Source organism: Rhinolophus ferrumequinum, chromosome 20 (assembly GCF_004115265.2).
Source record: "Rhinolophus ferrumequinum isolate MPI-CBG mRhiFer1 chromosome 20, mRhiFer1_v1.p, whole genome shotgun sequence".
Classification (NCBI taxonomy): domain Eukaryota; kingdom Metazoa; phylum Chordata; class Mammalia; order Chiroptera; family Rhinolophidae; genus Rhinolophus; species Rhinolophus ferrumequinum.
Genome location: NC_046303.1, coordinates 37,956,401 through 37,974,270, shown reverse-complemented (window position 1 = coordinate 37,974,270; position 17,870 = coordinate 37,956,401). Strand labels below are relative to the sequence as shown.

The following is a 17,870-nucleotide window of genomic DNA, read 5'->3' as shown; positions in this document are numbered from 1 at the left end:
AGGAGGTGTGTGTGTGTGTGTGTGTGTGTGTGTGTGTGTGTGTGTGTGTGTGTGTAATTACTTTTATATATTAGCATGATATATAAAACACAAATATAATTTATATACAGAATTCAACTGCTTCTCACCACTCCACCACCAAAATTTTAATCTAAGTTGCCATAATGCTTTACCTAGATTACTGTAATAACCTAACTCATCTGTTTTCACCCATGTCTCCAGCATCTGTTTTCCACACAGCAGCCATATTGATCTTTTTACATATGAATCATATCATGTTACTTCTGTGCTCAAAACTCTCCATGGCTCTCATCTCATTCAGAATAAAAGTCAAAGTCTTTAACATGCCGCCAAAGGTGCCCTGTGACCTACCACACCCCCTCCACCCATGATCTCCTGCCGCACCCCCCACTCATTCCACTTCAGACACAGGGGGTCACTTTTCTGTGGACATGCCAAGTGTATGCTCATCTCAAGGACTTTACACTTCCTATTCCATGGGCTCAGGAGCCCTTTCCCCAGATCACTCCATGGCTTAATCCCTCTTCATTCAGGCACTGCTCAAATGTCATAGCATCAAAAGTCCTTTCCTGACCTCTTAGATTAACACCTCCTCTGTCCCCTCACCTCCCTTATTTTTCTTCTTAGATTCATCACCACCTGTCATTTATTTGTACGTGTATAGTCTATCATTTTATAAATTCCATAAGAGCAGGAACTCTCTGTTTTTGTTCACTGATGTATTCCTGGTACCTAGACCAGGGACAAACACAAAAGAAGAGCTGAATAAACATTTTTTGAAAGAATAAACGAACATCAAACGACCTGGCATAAAGTGATATGAAATAAATGGCACTTCAAAAAATAACCATTAGACAAATGATTCTTAACCCTGGCCACACAGTGGAACCTGTTTCTTAGACTCTATCCTCAGAGATTCCTGAACTGAAAATAAATTATTGGTCTGTGATTCTAACGTGCAGCCAGGTTGAGAAACACTACATTACACTATAAGCTCCTAAAGAAAAGGATTTTTTGTTCATCTTTGTACCTCTGGCACAGTGGTTGGAAAAGTGATTAATAATGATTAAAGGAATGATTACAAATGGTCGTTTAGTCTTTGCTTATATACTTCTATTGATGAAGAACTAACTAGTTTATAAAGCAAGACTTTTCCATTGCTGCACATCTTTAAAGGTTGCAGTTCTTCATTAATCTGAGGAAAGATCTTCCTCACTATCACGTCCACTCATTGGTCCCAGGTCTATTGCCTGAAATATTCCTGAAGTCCATTCTCTAAAGATAGCTTTTCATACATTTAAAAACAATAGTAATGAGCCCTTTCTTTGGGCTTCTTCGCTAGTCAAGACAAAATAAGGCAAAGGTAGGAAGTGCTTGCCCCAGACTCATTCTGCCTGGGTAGGGGTATCTCAGCCACAAATAAGGACACTGAGTTCGGTATTGAACAATAATGAGAGGTTAGCTGTATCCTAGGGGAGAGTGAGGAAATGGTTTTTCAGATGTGGCAATGAGTGAAGCATGGAAGGATGAGGGGGCATGATGAACTCTGGAAACTGAAAATTGTGGTTAGATTGCTGAATAAGAAAGGGGGGTGAAATGGAAGGCAGTAAAGGACATAAAGAGAAAGCTAAAAAGGTCACCTGAAACCACATGGTAAAGGACCTTAAATACTTTATGACTGACTGGATCCATGTAGAATTTCTAGATGAGAAGAGTACTAATGAAATCAAGTTAACCACTAATAAATAATCAAAAACGAAAGCAAGAAAAACTATTTTAAAATGGAGGAGAAGATACTGAATTTGGTTCAGGATGGATTTAATTTGAAGTATTCCTGGACACTGTACCAAAGGTGTCTTTGAAGTAGTTGTAAATGTGCTTTTGGAACTTGTTGAAGAATCAGGAGGTTGGATTTAAGAGTTATTTAAACGACAGTTGTAGATAAGACAAACAGTCAAATGAAAAATGTTAACACTAGTTCTCCATAGTGGGATTGCAGGTGATTTCCATTTTTTTTGCTTGTTCAAATTATTCAAATTGTTTATAATAAGCATGTATTATTTCTATTTACAGAAATATAAGAATTAAGAAAGAAAAATATGGTTAAAAGTCAGAGAGGACATATAAAAACCGAAGAGAAGACCAAAAGCAAAAACCTGGAATAACCAATGTCTACAAAGAAGTAACGGAAGAGTAGCTAACGAACGAAATAAGGATATAAGATTGAATGATGCAAAATTTCATCATCTCAGAAAGCAACAGAAGAGCAGCCTGGAAATAGGCTGTAGAGAAATGGAGTAGGATGAGGATTAAAGAAACCACTGGTAATTAGATGATTACTAACCATAACAAGAGATTGAAGAAAATGATTGGGATAAAAGCCGGACTACAGGGAGTTGAAAAGAGAGTAAAAAATTAAGAAATAAAGGTAAAGGGTTTGGTTTTGAATGGAAAGTCAGAAGAAAGTCACAGCTGAAAAGACGGTCAGGTTAGGCCTGCCTTTATCTGTGTCCATCCCAGACAAAGCAGAACTCAGTGCTATAAATTCATGCAAGTCACATTCTCCCTGTCCTGTCAAAGTTATCACCTACTGTGACAAAAGAAATAAACCTACATGGGACATGTCACACGTCAGCCAGTCTTACAATCATAGTTCCCACCAGTACTTTTTGTCTTTCCAGAGCAAAAAAAAAAAAAAGCCTCCAAATTTGCAGAACCACAATTAGTCTAAAAGAGTACTTACCGTGTTCTAAATGCAATCATGTTAATCAACCAAATTCCCATCACCTCCCACAAAAAAGAAAAAAAGAAAAATACAACTACACAACTAAACCTAGCTATCTTGCTGGATATGTTTATGAAAATATAATCTCAACTAATAATGAACGTATTTAATTGTCCTTCCACATACACACAAAGACTTCGCATTATCCAGAGTACACAAACGCTCATCACGATGAACTGATAAACAAAAAAAGTCCTCATGTTAGTCCCTGACTGAGGGGTGGGAGAGCTACTTTTCTCCCTTGCACTCTGAGATATGCGTTCATTAATTGATCATGAAATGACCTCTAGGCAGGTAGACAGGCAAGTAGAAGTAGTTCCAACCGCAACCATACCTAACTAACTAAACGATGAGCTCTTCAAAAGTCAAAATGTATCTGCATTAGCACCAAATATTGAGTGCGACAGAAAATGGAATCACCTCCCAGAATATCTCAGAACACCCAGAGTCCCTTTTACATTTATATTTTAGGCTGCTGCTGCTGAACTTTATAAACAACCTATTCGGAGTACTCACTAATGAGTTCTTGATATTCCTAGATTACATTATCATATTGGAGCTTACGAACATCAAGTGCTATGATTAGAACTATATTGTGTTAAAAATAGATAGGCATATGTGGTATAGCCATGCAATGAAATGCTATTCAGCGATCAAAAGGAACAAACTATTGAATACACGACAGTGCGAGTCAATCTCAAATCATTATGCTAAGTGAAAAGAAGCCATGCCAAAAAAGAAAAAGCACATGCCGTGTGATTCCATTTATATAAAATTCTAGAAAATGCAACTGAATCTGTAGTGACAGAAAACAGATCAGTGGCTACCTGGGAACAGAGTGCAGGAAGGGCTGGATTACAAAGCGGAAGCAAGAAACCTTTGGGATGTTGGAAATGACTATCTTGATGATGGTGATGCTTCCATGAGTGTAGTGTATACAATATGTTAAAACTAACCAAATTGTTTACTTCAAATATATGTAGTTTACTGTACTTCAATTACTCGTCAATAAAGTTAAAAAAAAAAGATTGCGGCAATTATTTAACCTTTCCATAAAATATCTGAATAAGAGTTCAAAGCAGTATCATTTACATTTGAACTAGTGGATTAATAACAAATGATTATTTTTAAATGGGTTAATATGTCTAAAAAACTTAGAACAATGTCTGGCACATATAATTCTAAGTCTCTAAAGAAAGAGGAATAAGGAAGAAAACAAAAACAAAATAATTGTTATAAAATAACCGAGCTATGATCCACAGAGTTTTATTCCAAATTGTCTTTGGTATACCATATTCTTTTTTTTTAATTCGGTTTGGTCTTTTATTTTTGAAGTTTGACAGGCTTCTGGTTTAAGATGTCATCGGACTAACACCCCACACTCCTGCTTACCTCTTCGTCTCATCCTTTACTCCCAGAACTATACAGGTACGTAAAGACAGAAGTAGAGCACACCCTAGGCCCAGTGCCAGTCATGTGCTTCCCGTGGAAGAACCACAGACAGCTCTGCGTCTTTGAAATTCTAAAACAATTCTTCTTCTAAAAAAAAAAAAAAAAAAAAAAAAAAAATTTCTTCTAAATTCTTCTCTTTCTAAAATTCGTCTTCTGAAAAAATTCTCCTCATCGAGATCTAGTAAAGACAGAATGAGATGCCCTCGTTGATCAGCACAGCATGGGAAGAAAGTCTGCCAGACAAGGGAAATCGAACTAGGGACTCTGCACAGACACATCATCCTCCGAGGGTCACGGCCACGCACATACCTGTGTGTGGGTAAAACACAGCAGTCCAGAGAGGTCTCCTTGTTAAAACATGTGGAACACTAACATCGACCTTGAGGAGACAATAGGTTTCTGAAACACATGAGTAAGGGATTACTATGTTGAGAAAAGGCATAATCTAAAAATGATTGACAAAAGGGGTAAAAAAATTATAAGTAGCTTCTTGCTGAACTTAGTAAGATTTAAAACACAGCCTCTTAGAAGCAGTTGTAGAAAGCTGTAAGTATAGACCAGTTCTGTGCAGGCACAGGGCAATGCAGTGGGGTTCAGCGGAAAGCGAGGTCTCTGAACACAAAGAGCTATGGCTCACAAGCTTTGTCATCTTTTGCAAGTTATTAATTGCCTTTGATCTTCAGTTTCCTCATCTCTAAAAGCAAAGGTATGGATTGCTGTGAGGATTACTGTTAATATAAGTAAAAAATATAATATATTTAAATATGAAATAAGTGTTTAAGTTAATATAAGTAAGTTAAGTGTTTAAGTTAATATAAGTTGTTTAAGTTAATATAAGTAAAGTGTTTTACACATTTAATTATTCAATGAATGGTACTTGTTATGAAGGAAATCGAGGAATTAATAAGACAGCTCTAAAAGAGACTAGATCATACAATTAATTTCCAAAAAATCAATGATTTTTCAACATATCAGGGGAAAATCAATTAAAAGGTAACATGATAGGGAAAAACTGTCACAGAAAATAGTAACAAAAAGTACTTAGGAAGACAAAGACTGTACAAGTGAGAAATATAGAGTGCTTCAAACACTGAAGCAGACGATGTCTCCAAATGTGAAGATAATACTGTAAAGATGATATTTTTTCCAAATAAATGAAGAGACTTAACAGAATCCAAGAGAAAATTCCTGTGATTTTTTTTTCTGAAGTTGAACTCAAAGACTAAATGGAATGAGAATAGCTGAGAAGAAATCTTTGAATGAAAGAAAGCAGGCATGCAAAATCATATTGTAAAACTCTGTGCAATTTCGGTACCAAAAAAAATCAATAGTTCAGAAAGTAGCCCCAAAATAAATATGTACATATATTTATATATACATATATATACATACATATATATGGCTATAGATTATACATAAAGCAATAGATTATATAATGTATATGTACTATATACCCACACAGTAGATAGTACAGAAAGGAAATCAATGAAGAAAGGATTAATTATGGATTGTTCAAAATACTATTTTTGAAAACTGGCTACTCAGAAAATAATGTCAGAGGCTTACCTTACATCAAGCACTGAATAAAATTCCAGACTAGCCAAAATGTGGGACTAAATTCATAGTATGTTGTTGAATACTAAAAAAGGTAGATTACCTAGCAGTACATGCAAAATATTCCCATTTTGTAAACATACATGTATATTCATAATGAAATATATGCAGCGATGTTTGATATATGAGATAGAGGCAACACAGCATGTCAGTTAAGAGTGTGGACACCGGAGCGACTGCCAGCTCACAAGTTATTTAACCATGCTGGAAGTGTTAGGACTGAGCTCGTTAGAGTTTGAAGGATGAGTTAATACATGAAATGCCTTAAAATTGCACCCAGTCATTGTTCTATTTATTATTCCTATCACAAAATGCAAAGATGCTAAGAGTGCTGTGCTTATTTGGTGGGATTATGGGTGTTTTTATTGCTTCATTTTTCTAGAATGCATATATATTACTTTTAATTGTAAAAAGATCAAATGTAAAAAATAAAACCACAAAAAAATTACAGCAAATAACGTTAATATTAATCTGCTCTTTAGACAGCAAAGCACTTCCCCAGCATGCCAAAATCAGTGCTGTTTAAGCACCTGTTCTTTTGGTTCAAGTTATTGCCTCATATCCATTAATGATATGCCAAGAATTATTAAATAGAAGTCTACAGTAAACTTACATTTCAAATGGCCACGACTTGCCACTCTCATTTTAGGATGTTAAGCACCAAAGAGCATGGTGTTATGTTTACACCAAGAAATCTTAAAATATAGTGCCATGGATGATGGATTAAGAAAGAATGTGTCCTAGGACAGAAGCACCAAGGATAAAGATTTACCTCCTCACTTGTTACAGTAGGAATGTATATACACATTCATTGAACAGCACCTTAAATCCACCATAGTATATAGGTCCAAAGCAGTAAATCATAACTCACGGTGCCCATAGATGTGACCCAGGCCAACAGGTTGTCCAAAACAGGAACTCTGCAACTTTCAGAGTTCAAAGAAGCAGCACAGGACTATACAGATACAAGACATCTTGGATGAACTAAATTCTGCATTCTTCTACTACCCACAATCCTAGTCTTGCTGTCTAAATAAGCATTTTACCTACATCTTTTTTACATGACTGCACTTAATGTATTTGAAGCACTATCGTGGCCCCATTAAGTCTTCTCTGAGCTAAATAAACATCCTCAATTCCTTTGAGTCTCAATTATTTGGACATACTTTTCAAATAGTTCATCTTTCTAATTTGCACCTCAAGTCAATATCTCCTTATTTCAATGTCCCTCTTCAAATACTGCACCTAAGTTGAATTACTGACCTACGTTACCTTCTATGAGCCAAGCACTCTGCTCATATTAATAGAACCTAGGATACCACCTCACCCCATCATTGCTTTTAGCAGCCACCTGACATCTGTGGCTTCAAAAGTAGTTTTAAGCAAGATTCCTCATCCTGTGCTTGAACATCTAAATTTCAGAACCCAAAAGGACAGTCTATATTTAAAACAATTATACTTGCCCATTATGCTAGACTTTGAACGTCATTTGAATCCCAATTCTGCTTTTTAACTCATTAGGCATCTTGCCCAGCTTTCTGACTTTAGAAAATGTGGTTAAGCCTTCTCAAAACCAAAGCACTGATTAAAATAGTAAAACAGTAACAGGACAGAGATTAGATATTAAGACCAAAGGTATTACATTGGAGACCTTCCTCCAGCTTAGCATCAGTTCTTTAAATTAATAACATGAGGTATATTTGTTCAAATGGCCAAGAATCTGCCTAGTTCTACCATCATTCAGCATATACTTGTGCATCTAGTCCACAAGGAAATGACATTTCGAATGCCTTACCAGACATCAAGAATCACGTTTATATCATACTCCAGACTGACAGGTCACTGACCCCTTCAGCCCTCAGCCAGTTTCTGTGCTGTCACTCTCCTGGCTGTGCCTTTTCAGTTTTATTCTCAATCGCTTCTCACTCTGCTTGCTTCTTAAATGCTGGCATTTCCCTGAGCTCTCTCCTCAACACATTGCTCTTGCTACGTGCTCAGAGCTGACGTGACTTCATCAACACCAATGGCTTCAATTACCCCCGATGTGCTCATGGCTCCCAAGTTGTCTCTTGGTTACACTTCCATGCATCTAACTGTCTCTGGGAGAGCACTGTTCGGATGTCCCTTGGGCATTTTAAACTCAGGATGCCGACAATAAACTCATCCTCTCTTCCAGCCACCTCCTCCTCCCCCTAAATTTTCAGTCTCAGTGAGACAAAGCACCTGCCCAGTAGTCCGACAGTGAAAAGTGGTGGTAGACTGAAATGTATCACTCAGCTGTAAAATCCCTCTCCCACCAGCCATTTGCCTAGCTCTTTACTTTTCCTCCTCATGGGAGGAGCAACAGTCTCCTAACTGATCTTCAAGCCTCCAATATGATCCTCCTTTTATCTTCCTCCACTCACAAACAATAATTTTTCTAATTTGGTGTCAATGGCTACCCATAGCGTTCCTCACAAGACCCTCCGCTCTGCTTTTTTCATACTGCAGTCATCTCTTGCCACTCCCACCCATGTGTCTTCACACTAGCCCTGGAAATTGTCGTATGATTTAATTCCTCTGTGCAGTTGTACAACCTATTTTCTTTGACTGACATATGCTGGCCTCTGTGCATCCTGGAAATCTTTCCAAACTCAGCTCAAATAGTACTTTCTTTGAGACCGGGCCTCCTTAGTCTGATTTGGTTGCCCCTTCTCTGTACTTTTATATAACCCTGTGCAGAATTCCATCACAGTGCTTTTTAATTCATCTGTACTATAATCACAGACTTGTGTATTAATCATTTTCCTATAAGAAGATCACATGAGCTCATTAAATGCTAGCTGAATAAACACATGAGTGGCCACTAAAAAAGAAGTAACAGAGAATTAAGTAAGGCTGTCTTGAAATTTCAAAAACACATTCTTAGAACAAGGACTGCCAATCCAAACTCAAGAATTCTTGCTCACTTTGCAGTTGTTTCAGTATTTTTCTCAGCCAAACGCATGAAAGACTTCTTCTACCGCAGGAATTTAATGAAATATTATATACCAAAACATCAGTGTTTAAAAATTAAAATTTATTCCTATCTTGATACGTTATATACATTTTTATAGTCTAAATAATTAATTGCTCTCTCTGGGCATTATATTTTCTCAAATCAGGTAGATACAAAAAAATCAAGGGAAATATATTTTCAATGTGTCTGTTATCTGTACTGTATGAAGAGCTCATATATAAAGAAAACAATAAGTGAACACACCTAAACAGAAAATTCACTAGAAATGTAATACAAAAAGCTAAGTGACATGAAACATATTGACCCTCAGCAGTGATTAAAGAAATGTAAATTACACCAACAACATAGCATTTTCCACCATCAAATTAGTAACGATTAAGAAATAACAATTCTCAGTGCTGGCCAAGAGATGGAAAGTTCAGAGCTGTCCATATGTAGATGGTATTTAAAGCCAGGACACTGGATGACATTATCTAGAGTGTGAGGATGACAGAGAAAATAAGAGGGCCAAGGATTAAGGTCTGGAATGCAGCATTGTAAATGTCAAGAAGGAGGAACCACAAAGCCCAAGAGAGGGATCACAGTGGAGTAAGAGAAAAACCAGGAGAGCATGGTGTGCTTGGCCAGATAAACATTTCAGTGGTGACAGAGCAATCAATTGGGGCTGGTGTTTCTGATAAGGAAGGTAAAGATGAGTAATGACAGATAGATTTAGCAAATGGCTCATAAGTAAACTATGGCATGCAGTCAAATGATGCTATATTTCGTAATATATTACATATTAAAATATTGATAAGGAAGTGTTAATGTCATTGGAAAATGCTTACAACAAGAGGAAAAGTTGTAATTTCTACATACAATATGAGCTCACTTTCGTTTTTAAAAAGAAAAAAATATGTACATATAGGTAGGAAATGTGCTAAAACATTAATACTGGATATCACTAAGTGCAAGAATTAGAGCTGACATTTCTTTTTCTATACCTTCCTTTCTTTATGTTCTAAAATTTTCACAATGTACAACTTCCGTAATTAGAAAAAACAATCTTATAAAATAACTCTTATAAGATACTTTTATGAGTAAACAAATGTTCCCATCCACATACCAGTCCTTTCACACTTCAATCCATCCCCTTAGAAACACTGTTCTTAACTTACACAAGAATAAAAACTAATAACTGGCACAACATTAAAATTTACAAGGCATTTTTTAACACAGTAGCTTGATCCTCACAGCAACACTAATGTGGAAAAGGCAGGAGTTACTATCTCCATTTGCAGACACAGGAAGACTCAAAGAGGCTGATTTGCTGAAGGTCACAAAAACCAGCGGAAGGGCTCAGATTTGAATAAATTCTTTGATTACCTTCAATACTACTTCCACTATAACAAGAAGAGGCTTTGCAGTTGGAGCAAAATGTAAAAACACTCCTTCCTCATAAGTAACAAACATCAGAAAACAAGAAGGCTTATATTATTATTACCATGTTTTATCATTTGACTATTACCTCTTAATTTTGCCATGTTTTTCTATTCTAATGTCTATCTCAGAGAAAGGTCCTTAATAATTCCCATGCTTGCATCTTCTATGGGCTGTAAGCTCTTAGAGAGAGATGACAATACTCTCTGCATCCTGTTCTGTCACCAGCATCTTGCCTTGTACCCTGGTGGATAGAAGATAATTGAGAAATACACGCTGCTGCCCTTACTAGCAAAGAGAGGAGCTCATACTCCATTTGGTGTGATTGTTGTAGGAGGTTCTCAGATGCTCTGCAGAAGCAGGAAGGAAGCAAGGGTTACAGATGAGGGAATTTTAATAATGAAACAGGTCCCTGGATTTCAGATATCGACTGTATTCCTCACGTTATACCTAGGGCAGTGGTTCTCCACCTCAGGTTGCATCATAATTCCTTGAGAGCTGGTTATAACACAAATCACTGGGCCTCAACCCCAGGGTTTCTGATTCAGTGGGGTGTGTACATGGCCCAAGAATGTGCATTTCTAACAAGTTCCTAGGTAATGTTGCCACTGTTAGTCCTAGGATCACACTCTGAGAACCAGTGACCTAGAGAAAAAAAGCCTATAAAAGCAAAGCCTTGAATAAGTAATACATGGTATCTTGAATTCCAGAGATGTAAACTGAGTTGAGAAAAAACTTCAATATATTCTGATCACTGGGTTTTTATTTCAGAGTCTTAAATCTGGTACAACTGAGAAAAGATGTCAATTAGGATTAAATGCATTATAAAGATCAATTCCTTTTTATAATTGAAAAAGTGGAAGCCATCCACTCTACTATACAGTATTTTCAAAGCAGTGATTAGTGCTTCCAGAGAAGAGGACCTATATCTTACCCATTTTTAAAACCTCTAACATGCCTTGTTAGATATTTAATCCCTGTTTGCTGAACAAGATGATGAAATCCCTGCCCTCTGTGAGCCAATCATGTACTTGGGGTGTACGTGTTCAGAGCCTCTGGGAAAGCAAATGGCACCCTTCTGTGACTTAGAAAATGGTACCGCCTCTGGGCACATGAATTAGAAAAAGATACTCCTTCCTCTGGGTGGATACAGACACTGAGCACTGGATGCATCCTAGTTCTTACATGTCCCCGTGACTGGGTGCCCTTGTACAGGATACAACTCGCCCATCCATACAGGGTGGTCCTGTGTGGGCAAAACATTTGTCAGACAGCATATGCATTCCTGAGAGTAAACAATGGGCTGTGACTGGAATCCAGAGAAAAGATCACTGGTCTTTAGGTACTCCAGGAAGGGTTAAATGAGCTACAGCAATTGATCTAGGCCAGAAGGCTTCCTTTATCTGAGATGTTCTAACACTACCACCCATGACGTTAATCCAACAAACTCCTCCTCATTTTTGGGTCTTAGCTTAACCATCTTTTCCTTGGATCCCCATCCCCCATATTAGAAAGGCTATACCTTCCCACTGCAAAGTCATTTTCCATAAAAGTACTATGGCAAATGTAATTACCTGACATGTGGTGTTGTTTCGATTCTGCCCTCATGAGATTATAAAGCTCAATGTGATCAGGGACCATAGGTTTTGTTCATCATTTTACTGCTACTACCTGGTACATAAGTACACAATAAAGATGGTCTTAATATTGAAATATTACACATAACTTAGATTAAGAAAGGTGAAAAGGGACGAGTATTATCCATAGTTTCTTCATGGAGAAGGAAAAGACAACCAAAATTTGACCGGTGTTTTCTGGCAACAAAGAATTATTGTAAGATCCAAGACACTGATGTAGAATACACGAGATAGGAAAACATGCCTATACTATGCTCTGCTATTTTCATCCTTGTGTTAAAATATGACACTTCACGGATCTGTCAACTCTCAGTTTTACATTGTAAATATTGATGGTGTGAATACTTGCTCACATTTGCCTAACACATGAGAAATGGTTCTGAGCATAAATATTTGAAATGGAAAATTCACCTCCATGAGCATAGCAGGCAAGATTAATTATGTTAACAGCTTGAAAACAGAGACTGAGTCCTAATTCCTTCAGCAAGAGTGTGGCTTTGGAATCTCTGACACCCTCACCCATGGCCCATGACACTCAGAAACTTCCTGCAGAAAGGATATCTCTCAACTGTACCCATCAAAGTCTGAAACAGACGGCAAAGCCATCATCAAGTTTTCTGATTTATGTGGACTTGGAAGACTCAATTTCCTACCAAATCTAGGGAGACTATATAATACAATTCTATTCTATCACCTCTGCCTCACCTCCCAGTTAATACTCAACCCATCTCCAACACTCCACAGGAACCACTCTGGCCTAATTGTCAAATTCAGTCTTCTCTTTTCAGTCATCTTATTTGAGTTTCTTTGGGCATCTGAAACCACAACCATCCCTTCCTTCTTCAAAGGCTGTTCTCCCTTTCTCATAACTCTCACATTTTCTTCATACTAGCCGTTACTCACCTTTGTAGAAACATCCATTTCTGCTCCCTGTAATGTTCATAAAACCCAAGTCCTATCTTTCGTCCTCTTTGTTCTCACTCCCTGAATGATCTCATTCAATCCAGCAGTTTCAGCCAGGCTTTCCGTTCAAATGCCTCCCGCTTCTCCACACCCGACCGAGACCATGGCCCCAAGCAACAGGGCCCGAGACCCAGCTGCCTACTGAACAGCTCTCTGAAAGTCAGCCTCTCCAGAACTGAGCTCCCTCTCTCTTCTTCCTCACATTCCTCTTCCTGGAGGTTAGAGGCACCATCCTCTAACCAAGCCAAAACCTTTCATTCCCTCACCCTCCACATCCACGTACTGTCAAATCTGTCTTCTAACATCTTGCCCTTTTCTCCATCTTCATTGCCACGTCTCAATTGAGTCCGTCATCCTTCAGCGAACTATTACAATTGCTCCTAGCAAGTCTCATCTCTTTTTATTTCCCACCCCTCTAATGTGGCCTCCAATGTTGCCAAACTAAAGCATAGTTTATTATTCCTGATGTCAAATTCTTCTATCGCTCCCATCAACTAGCAAACGAAGACCAGCTTCTTAGCATAACATACAGTCCCCTATCATCAGGCTTCTGCTTTCCTCTCAGACTCATCTCTCATTAAGCTCCTCATAGCAGTGTACTCCAGTTACAACCAATTATTTGTATTTCTGCCCTTTTTCAATGCACTCTGCACCAGAAATGTCTTTCCCCCCAAGCTAGCCCACACTCACAACTCGCCCTTGTCTGCTCGGCAAATTCCTACTCATGTTTCAAGTCTCCCTCATTTCCCCTATAGGACCTTTTCTGATCCTCCTTACTAGATTTGACTGCCCCTTTCTTGTCATATGGCACCAAATCACTTCATTCTAATTGTTTGTTTACCAATCTGTCTCTTCCTTACCCAATTAAATTTTATTTTTTAATTAGCAATTTCACATCATCTGACATTTTATCTGACACATGGTATAAGCTCAAAAAATGTTTGTGGAATAAAAACGGTTGCAAAAAGTCATGATTCACTTAAGATCAGAGAGACCAGCAGAATTGTATTATGTAGGATTTTAGAGCAGTGAACTAAGAATCAAGCTATTTTGCGATTTAATTTTCCAAATTTAAATAATGCATACAGATCCCCTTGGTTCTATTCTCTTTTACTCTCATGTACTCTATCTCCTAATACCTTACTCCAACTCTGAATCATCTGTTGGCCTTTATCTTTTTTTCCTAGAGGCAGCCCCATAAAGTCCTATTATTCAGAGTCAAAAATTCCATTCCATTTAATTTTTGGATAAGCCTATCCTGTGACCCTCTGAAGTCTCACCATAGACCCTTCCTGAAATATCAGGATGTAGGTCTACTCGTCTTGAATGTATAGATTTTTTTCGCTTTCACTTACATTAATCTCGTTTCATCCTCACAATAAAGATAGGCCGGTCAGTAAACTATCATTTTACAAGTGAAAAACAGATGCCAAGAAACCCTGATGATAGCTGTCCTTTATAAGTTCCTTCACAAAAAAAGGCTGAGGAATATTAACTCTGTAGGTACTTTCTGATGTCCAGCCCTCATTTTTTTTTTTTTTATTTAAACACTGTCTACTAAAGTCACATCCTATGGTGGTCCTCCAACTGTTGGCACAAAGATGTGACTTTTATTTCTGTCTCCCAAACTATAGCCTTCCTGTTGGTGTTTTTGCTTCCACCATGTGGATTTGATCACCAGCCAAGCATTCCAAAGTCATCATTTCTCTCCCCTTTTCAACTCCCATAATCCAATGACTTTGATAAAGGAAGCTGTATTTTATGAGTTTTACCCCCGAGTCCCATCCTCTGCAAAAATCTCCAGGAAACTTCACCCATAACCCAGTTGTCATTTTGAAGGGCCTTATCCCTGAACTCAGGCAATCATAACTAGATTACTCCCAGGCCAATTTTCTGTACTTCTCATCCTTTTCCTTTCTTTGCTTTTCTCTAACACCAGGCAAGGAAAATGAGAGTCTATATAACTTAGTTAAACATGACTATTTTTCTAAAACCACTGAGAAGTGATGAGAGACTCAAACTACTGGGAGAAAATGAAGTTTAGAATTACCTGCAGGTTTTTCCATATTCTGTCGTCAGTATTCTCTCATATTACTGAGCTGGCTTTAGTTCCGAGACTCAGGCCCTCTAGCTTTAACTTCCCTCACTCTCCTCCCCACTACATGCTGCTGTCCCTTACATTTGGCATTCACCTTCTTTTCCATTCATAAAGAGTGGAAAGGGAAAAATGGGCAGGAGTAGACACAAAATAGTTACTTTAGCTATGTCTTTGTTCACGGGAGTTCGACCCACCTTTCCAAAGCTGTATCTCGGAGGAAGGCCCCCCGCCACCCATAAGCACAAGCAGGTCCATACTCTCAAAGCCAGAAAAACACCTGCCCTTCTCACTTTCCACTGAAAAACCAGGTAAGAGAGAAATGATCAATTCTATAAATTAGCTCAGCTGGTTCGACCAGATGCCAAGAACCAGATTCAGCCTCCGGGAGGCCATTTGGCCTCTCCTATTTCCAAAAGAACTTCTAACTCCCAGTCAACCCATCTTACAACTGTTTCTCACTCATCAGGAGGAATACACATGGATCTGTGCATCATCATTTCTAAAAACACAACCAACCTCAGGCAAGGTCAGTAGAATCCTCCTATATATTTTATTTATTCCCATTTTCAGAGGTAAATTCACACTTGGGACCTCAAGGAATTGAGTCGCATGCAATTTCTAAAAGGCAACAAGGAGCTGAGATTAATTGGATGCCATTTCTCTAGATCTTCTGTCACCTGCCTTTCATTTCAATACTCCTGTCTTAGGCTCCAGCCTCTCACTCCATTCTTTCTACATGTGCATAGAACACGCGCTCATCTAAAGGATCAGCCTACTTGTCGTGACCAAAAGCATCACCCCCACTGGCTCCGACTTTCACTCATTTCAAGTAGATTCTTCATTACTAAGAATTGATATTACAAGAAGTTTAAGACTATTCATTTCAGAAAAGAAATATGTTCTTTACTTTGGGGCTGAGGACTGAAAGCAGGGTTTCAAGTCCGTCCTATTGCAACTGTTCAATCTGAGGCTGTCCCTACATCAGTTTTCAATAGAAACCTGGAAGAATGGATTATTCCCAGGTGAATGGTAAAGTTGAAAAATACAGATTAAACAACTATTCATTATACTAATAAACTGAAATTAAGCACAGCTATTTGTTGAGATCTTGCCTTGATTTCCCCAATTTCAACACGATTGTGTGCTTGCACACATACCTTTGATCTATTCTCCTTCATTTCAGGCTGCCCTGGGACTTGTACTATGGGAGAGGAAGATGAAATCCATGGATAACAGATGATGTCTAGAATGCAGATATTCTATAATTCAAGTCTGGGCAAAACTCAAAAGTGAGCATCATACACAAAGAAACAGGGCCTGGCCTTTCTTCCCAGAGGGACTATTAGTTAAGCTATTTTTTGCTACATAATTTAAAATGACCCATCACCCTGATTCCTAACAATCTTCCTAAAAACAGTATCCACTCCTCATATCCTCCCAGACATAATCACTCAAAGTAGGTCAGAAATGTTGCTTCCTTCCTCTCATTGATTTTCATTAAGAGGATGTACTTTCTGGAACACTAAATACCCAGTACAAGTACCAATGACACCCCTGTACATTTTTGGCACACCAAGTTCAGTTCCCCTAAAAGCAGGACAAACTCTCGTTACCCATAATTTATCCAGCTTGGCTGTATAACAATATAATCTCAAGAAATAAAAATGCACAGTGGCAGTGCTTCAGCCAGGTAATGAACACCTCCCCAAAAGCGGCATATTCATTCTGTCTTTTCTAATTTTCTAGATCAGCAACCAGCCTCTTTCCTAAGTACACACTCTTTTTTCTTCCTAATTCATACCCGTATTTCACCAGAAGGATGCCAAGTGACACCACACACTGACTTAGCATATCCCCAGTGCCTTATCAGGAAGCTGAGTGCAGGGGAGTCGGAGAAGGCGTTTGTAGAGACCCGGAGTGGAGAAAGGGGAGGGGGGAAGGAGCGGGGAACCCTCCCGTGGCAGTTATCTAGCTCTCTGGATACGCTGTGAAGGAACGGGTCCCCAAGTCCCACGGGCGGGGTTTCCCCAGTCCCCTCTTACTGCCGAAATCTCTCACTGGGCCTCAGGTCCTCAAGCCTGGCACTCCAAAGACGGCGCCGCAAAGTCCTTCAGAGCCCTCAAAACACAGGAGCGCGAACAGAAAAGCATCACCCGAAAAAACGGCAGAGCCACACACACTCTCTCGGCCAGCTTTCCGGGGCGGGCAACTTCATCCCTTGAAACAAACGAAAACCCCGGTCCTCCCATGAAGGAAAGAGACAGAGAGCAATAAACAGGCACCACCCTCATCCCTCATCTTCCGCTCTCTCCTTCCCCCTCCCCCGCTAACTCCAGGTAAAGGACCAGGTGCAGCTCACCTCCTGGCAAGGAGGAAGCGGGCGGCTGGAGGAGGGCAGGTCCCCAGCCCAGGCCGCCTGGCAGCCAGCGAGCACCCAGCAGCAAAGCCAGGCGGGGCTCCAGGGAGGCGAGAGTCCGCGGCGGGGAGCCCCGGGCGGCCTCCCCCGGCCCCTCCTGCGCGCCTGCCCGGGAGCGCGGAGCAGCACCTCCATCCCGCCGCGGTCGCTGGGAGGGCGGGCGAAAAGCAGCCTCCCCGGGTGGGGCGCGCGCCGGCTCCCCGGCTCCCCGGCTCCCCGGCTCCCCGGCCGCGAGGGCTGCGCGCTCGACTCGCCGCTCGCTCGCCCCCTGCCCGTGCACGGGCTGACAGATCCGCTGCTCTCGCTGCCCCAGCAGCCGGCGCCGGTGTTCCCGTCACGCGGGAGGGAGGGACCGCGGGGCGCGGGCGCGGCGCGGGGGCGGGACGCAGGGCGGGGACGCGGGTGCCGGGGAGCAGGTGGCGTAGGCGGGGGCTGCGACCTGGCGGAGCGGGTCCTAAGGGGCTTCA

The 17,870-nt window shown here is 39.9% G+C and overlaps 1 protein-coding gene across 1 annotated transcript in view; it reads right to left on the bottom strand.

Annotated features, from left to right (window-relative positions):
• ELAPOR2 (endosome-lysosome associated apoptosis and autophagy regulator family member 2) overlaps positions 1-17,618 on the bottom strand; it is a 174,042-nt gene extending 156,424 nt beyond the window's left edge. Inside the window, exon 1 of the mRNA XM_033088759.1 lies at positions 17,347-17,618. Within this exon, the coding sequence (XP_032944650.1) occupies positions 17,347-17,538 (192 nt within the window). The 5' untranslated portion in view covers positions 17,539-17,618. The remainder of the gene's footprint in view (positions 1-17,346) is intronic.
• Between the last annotated feature and the right edge of the window lie 252 nt (positions 17,619-17,870).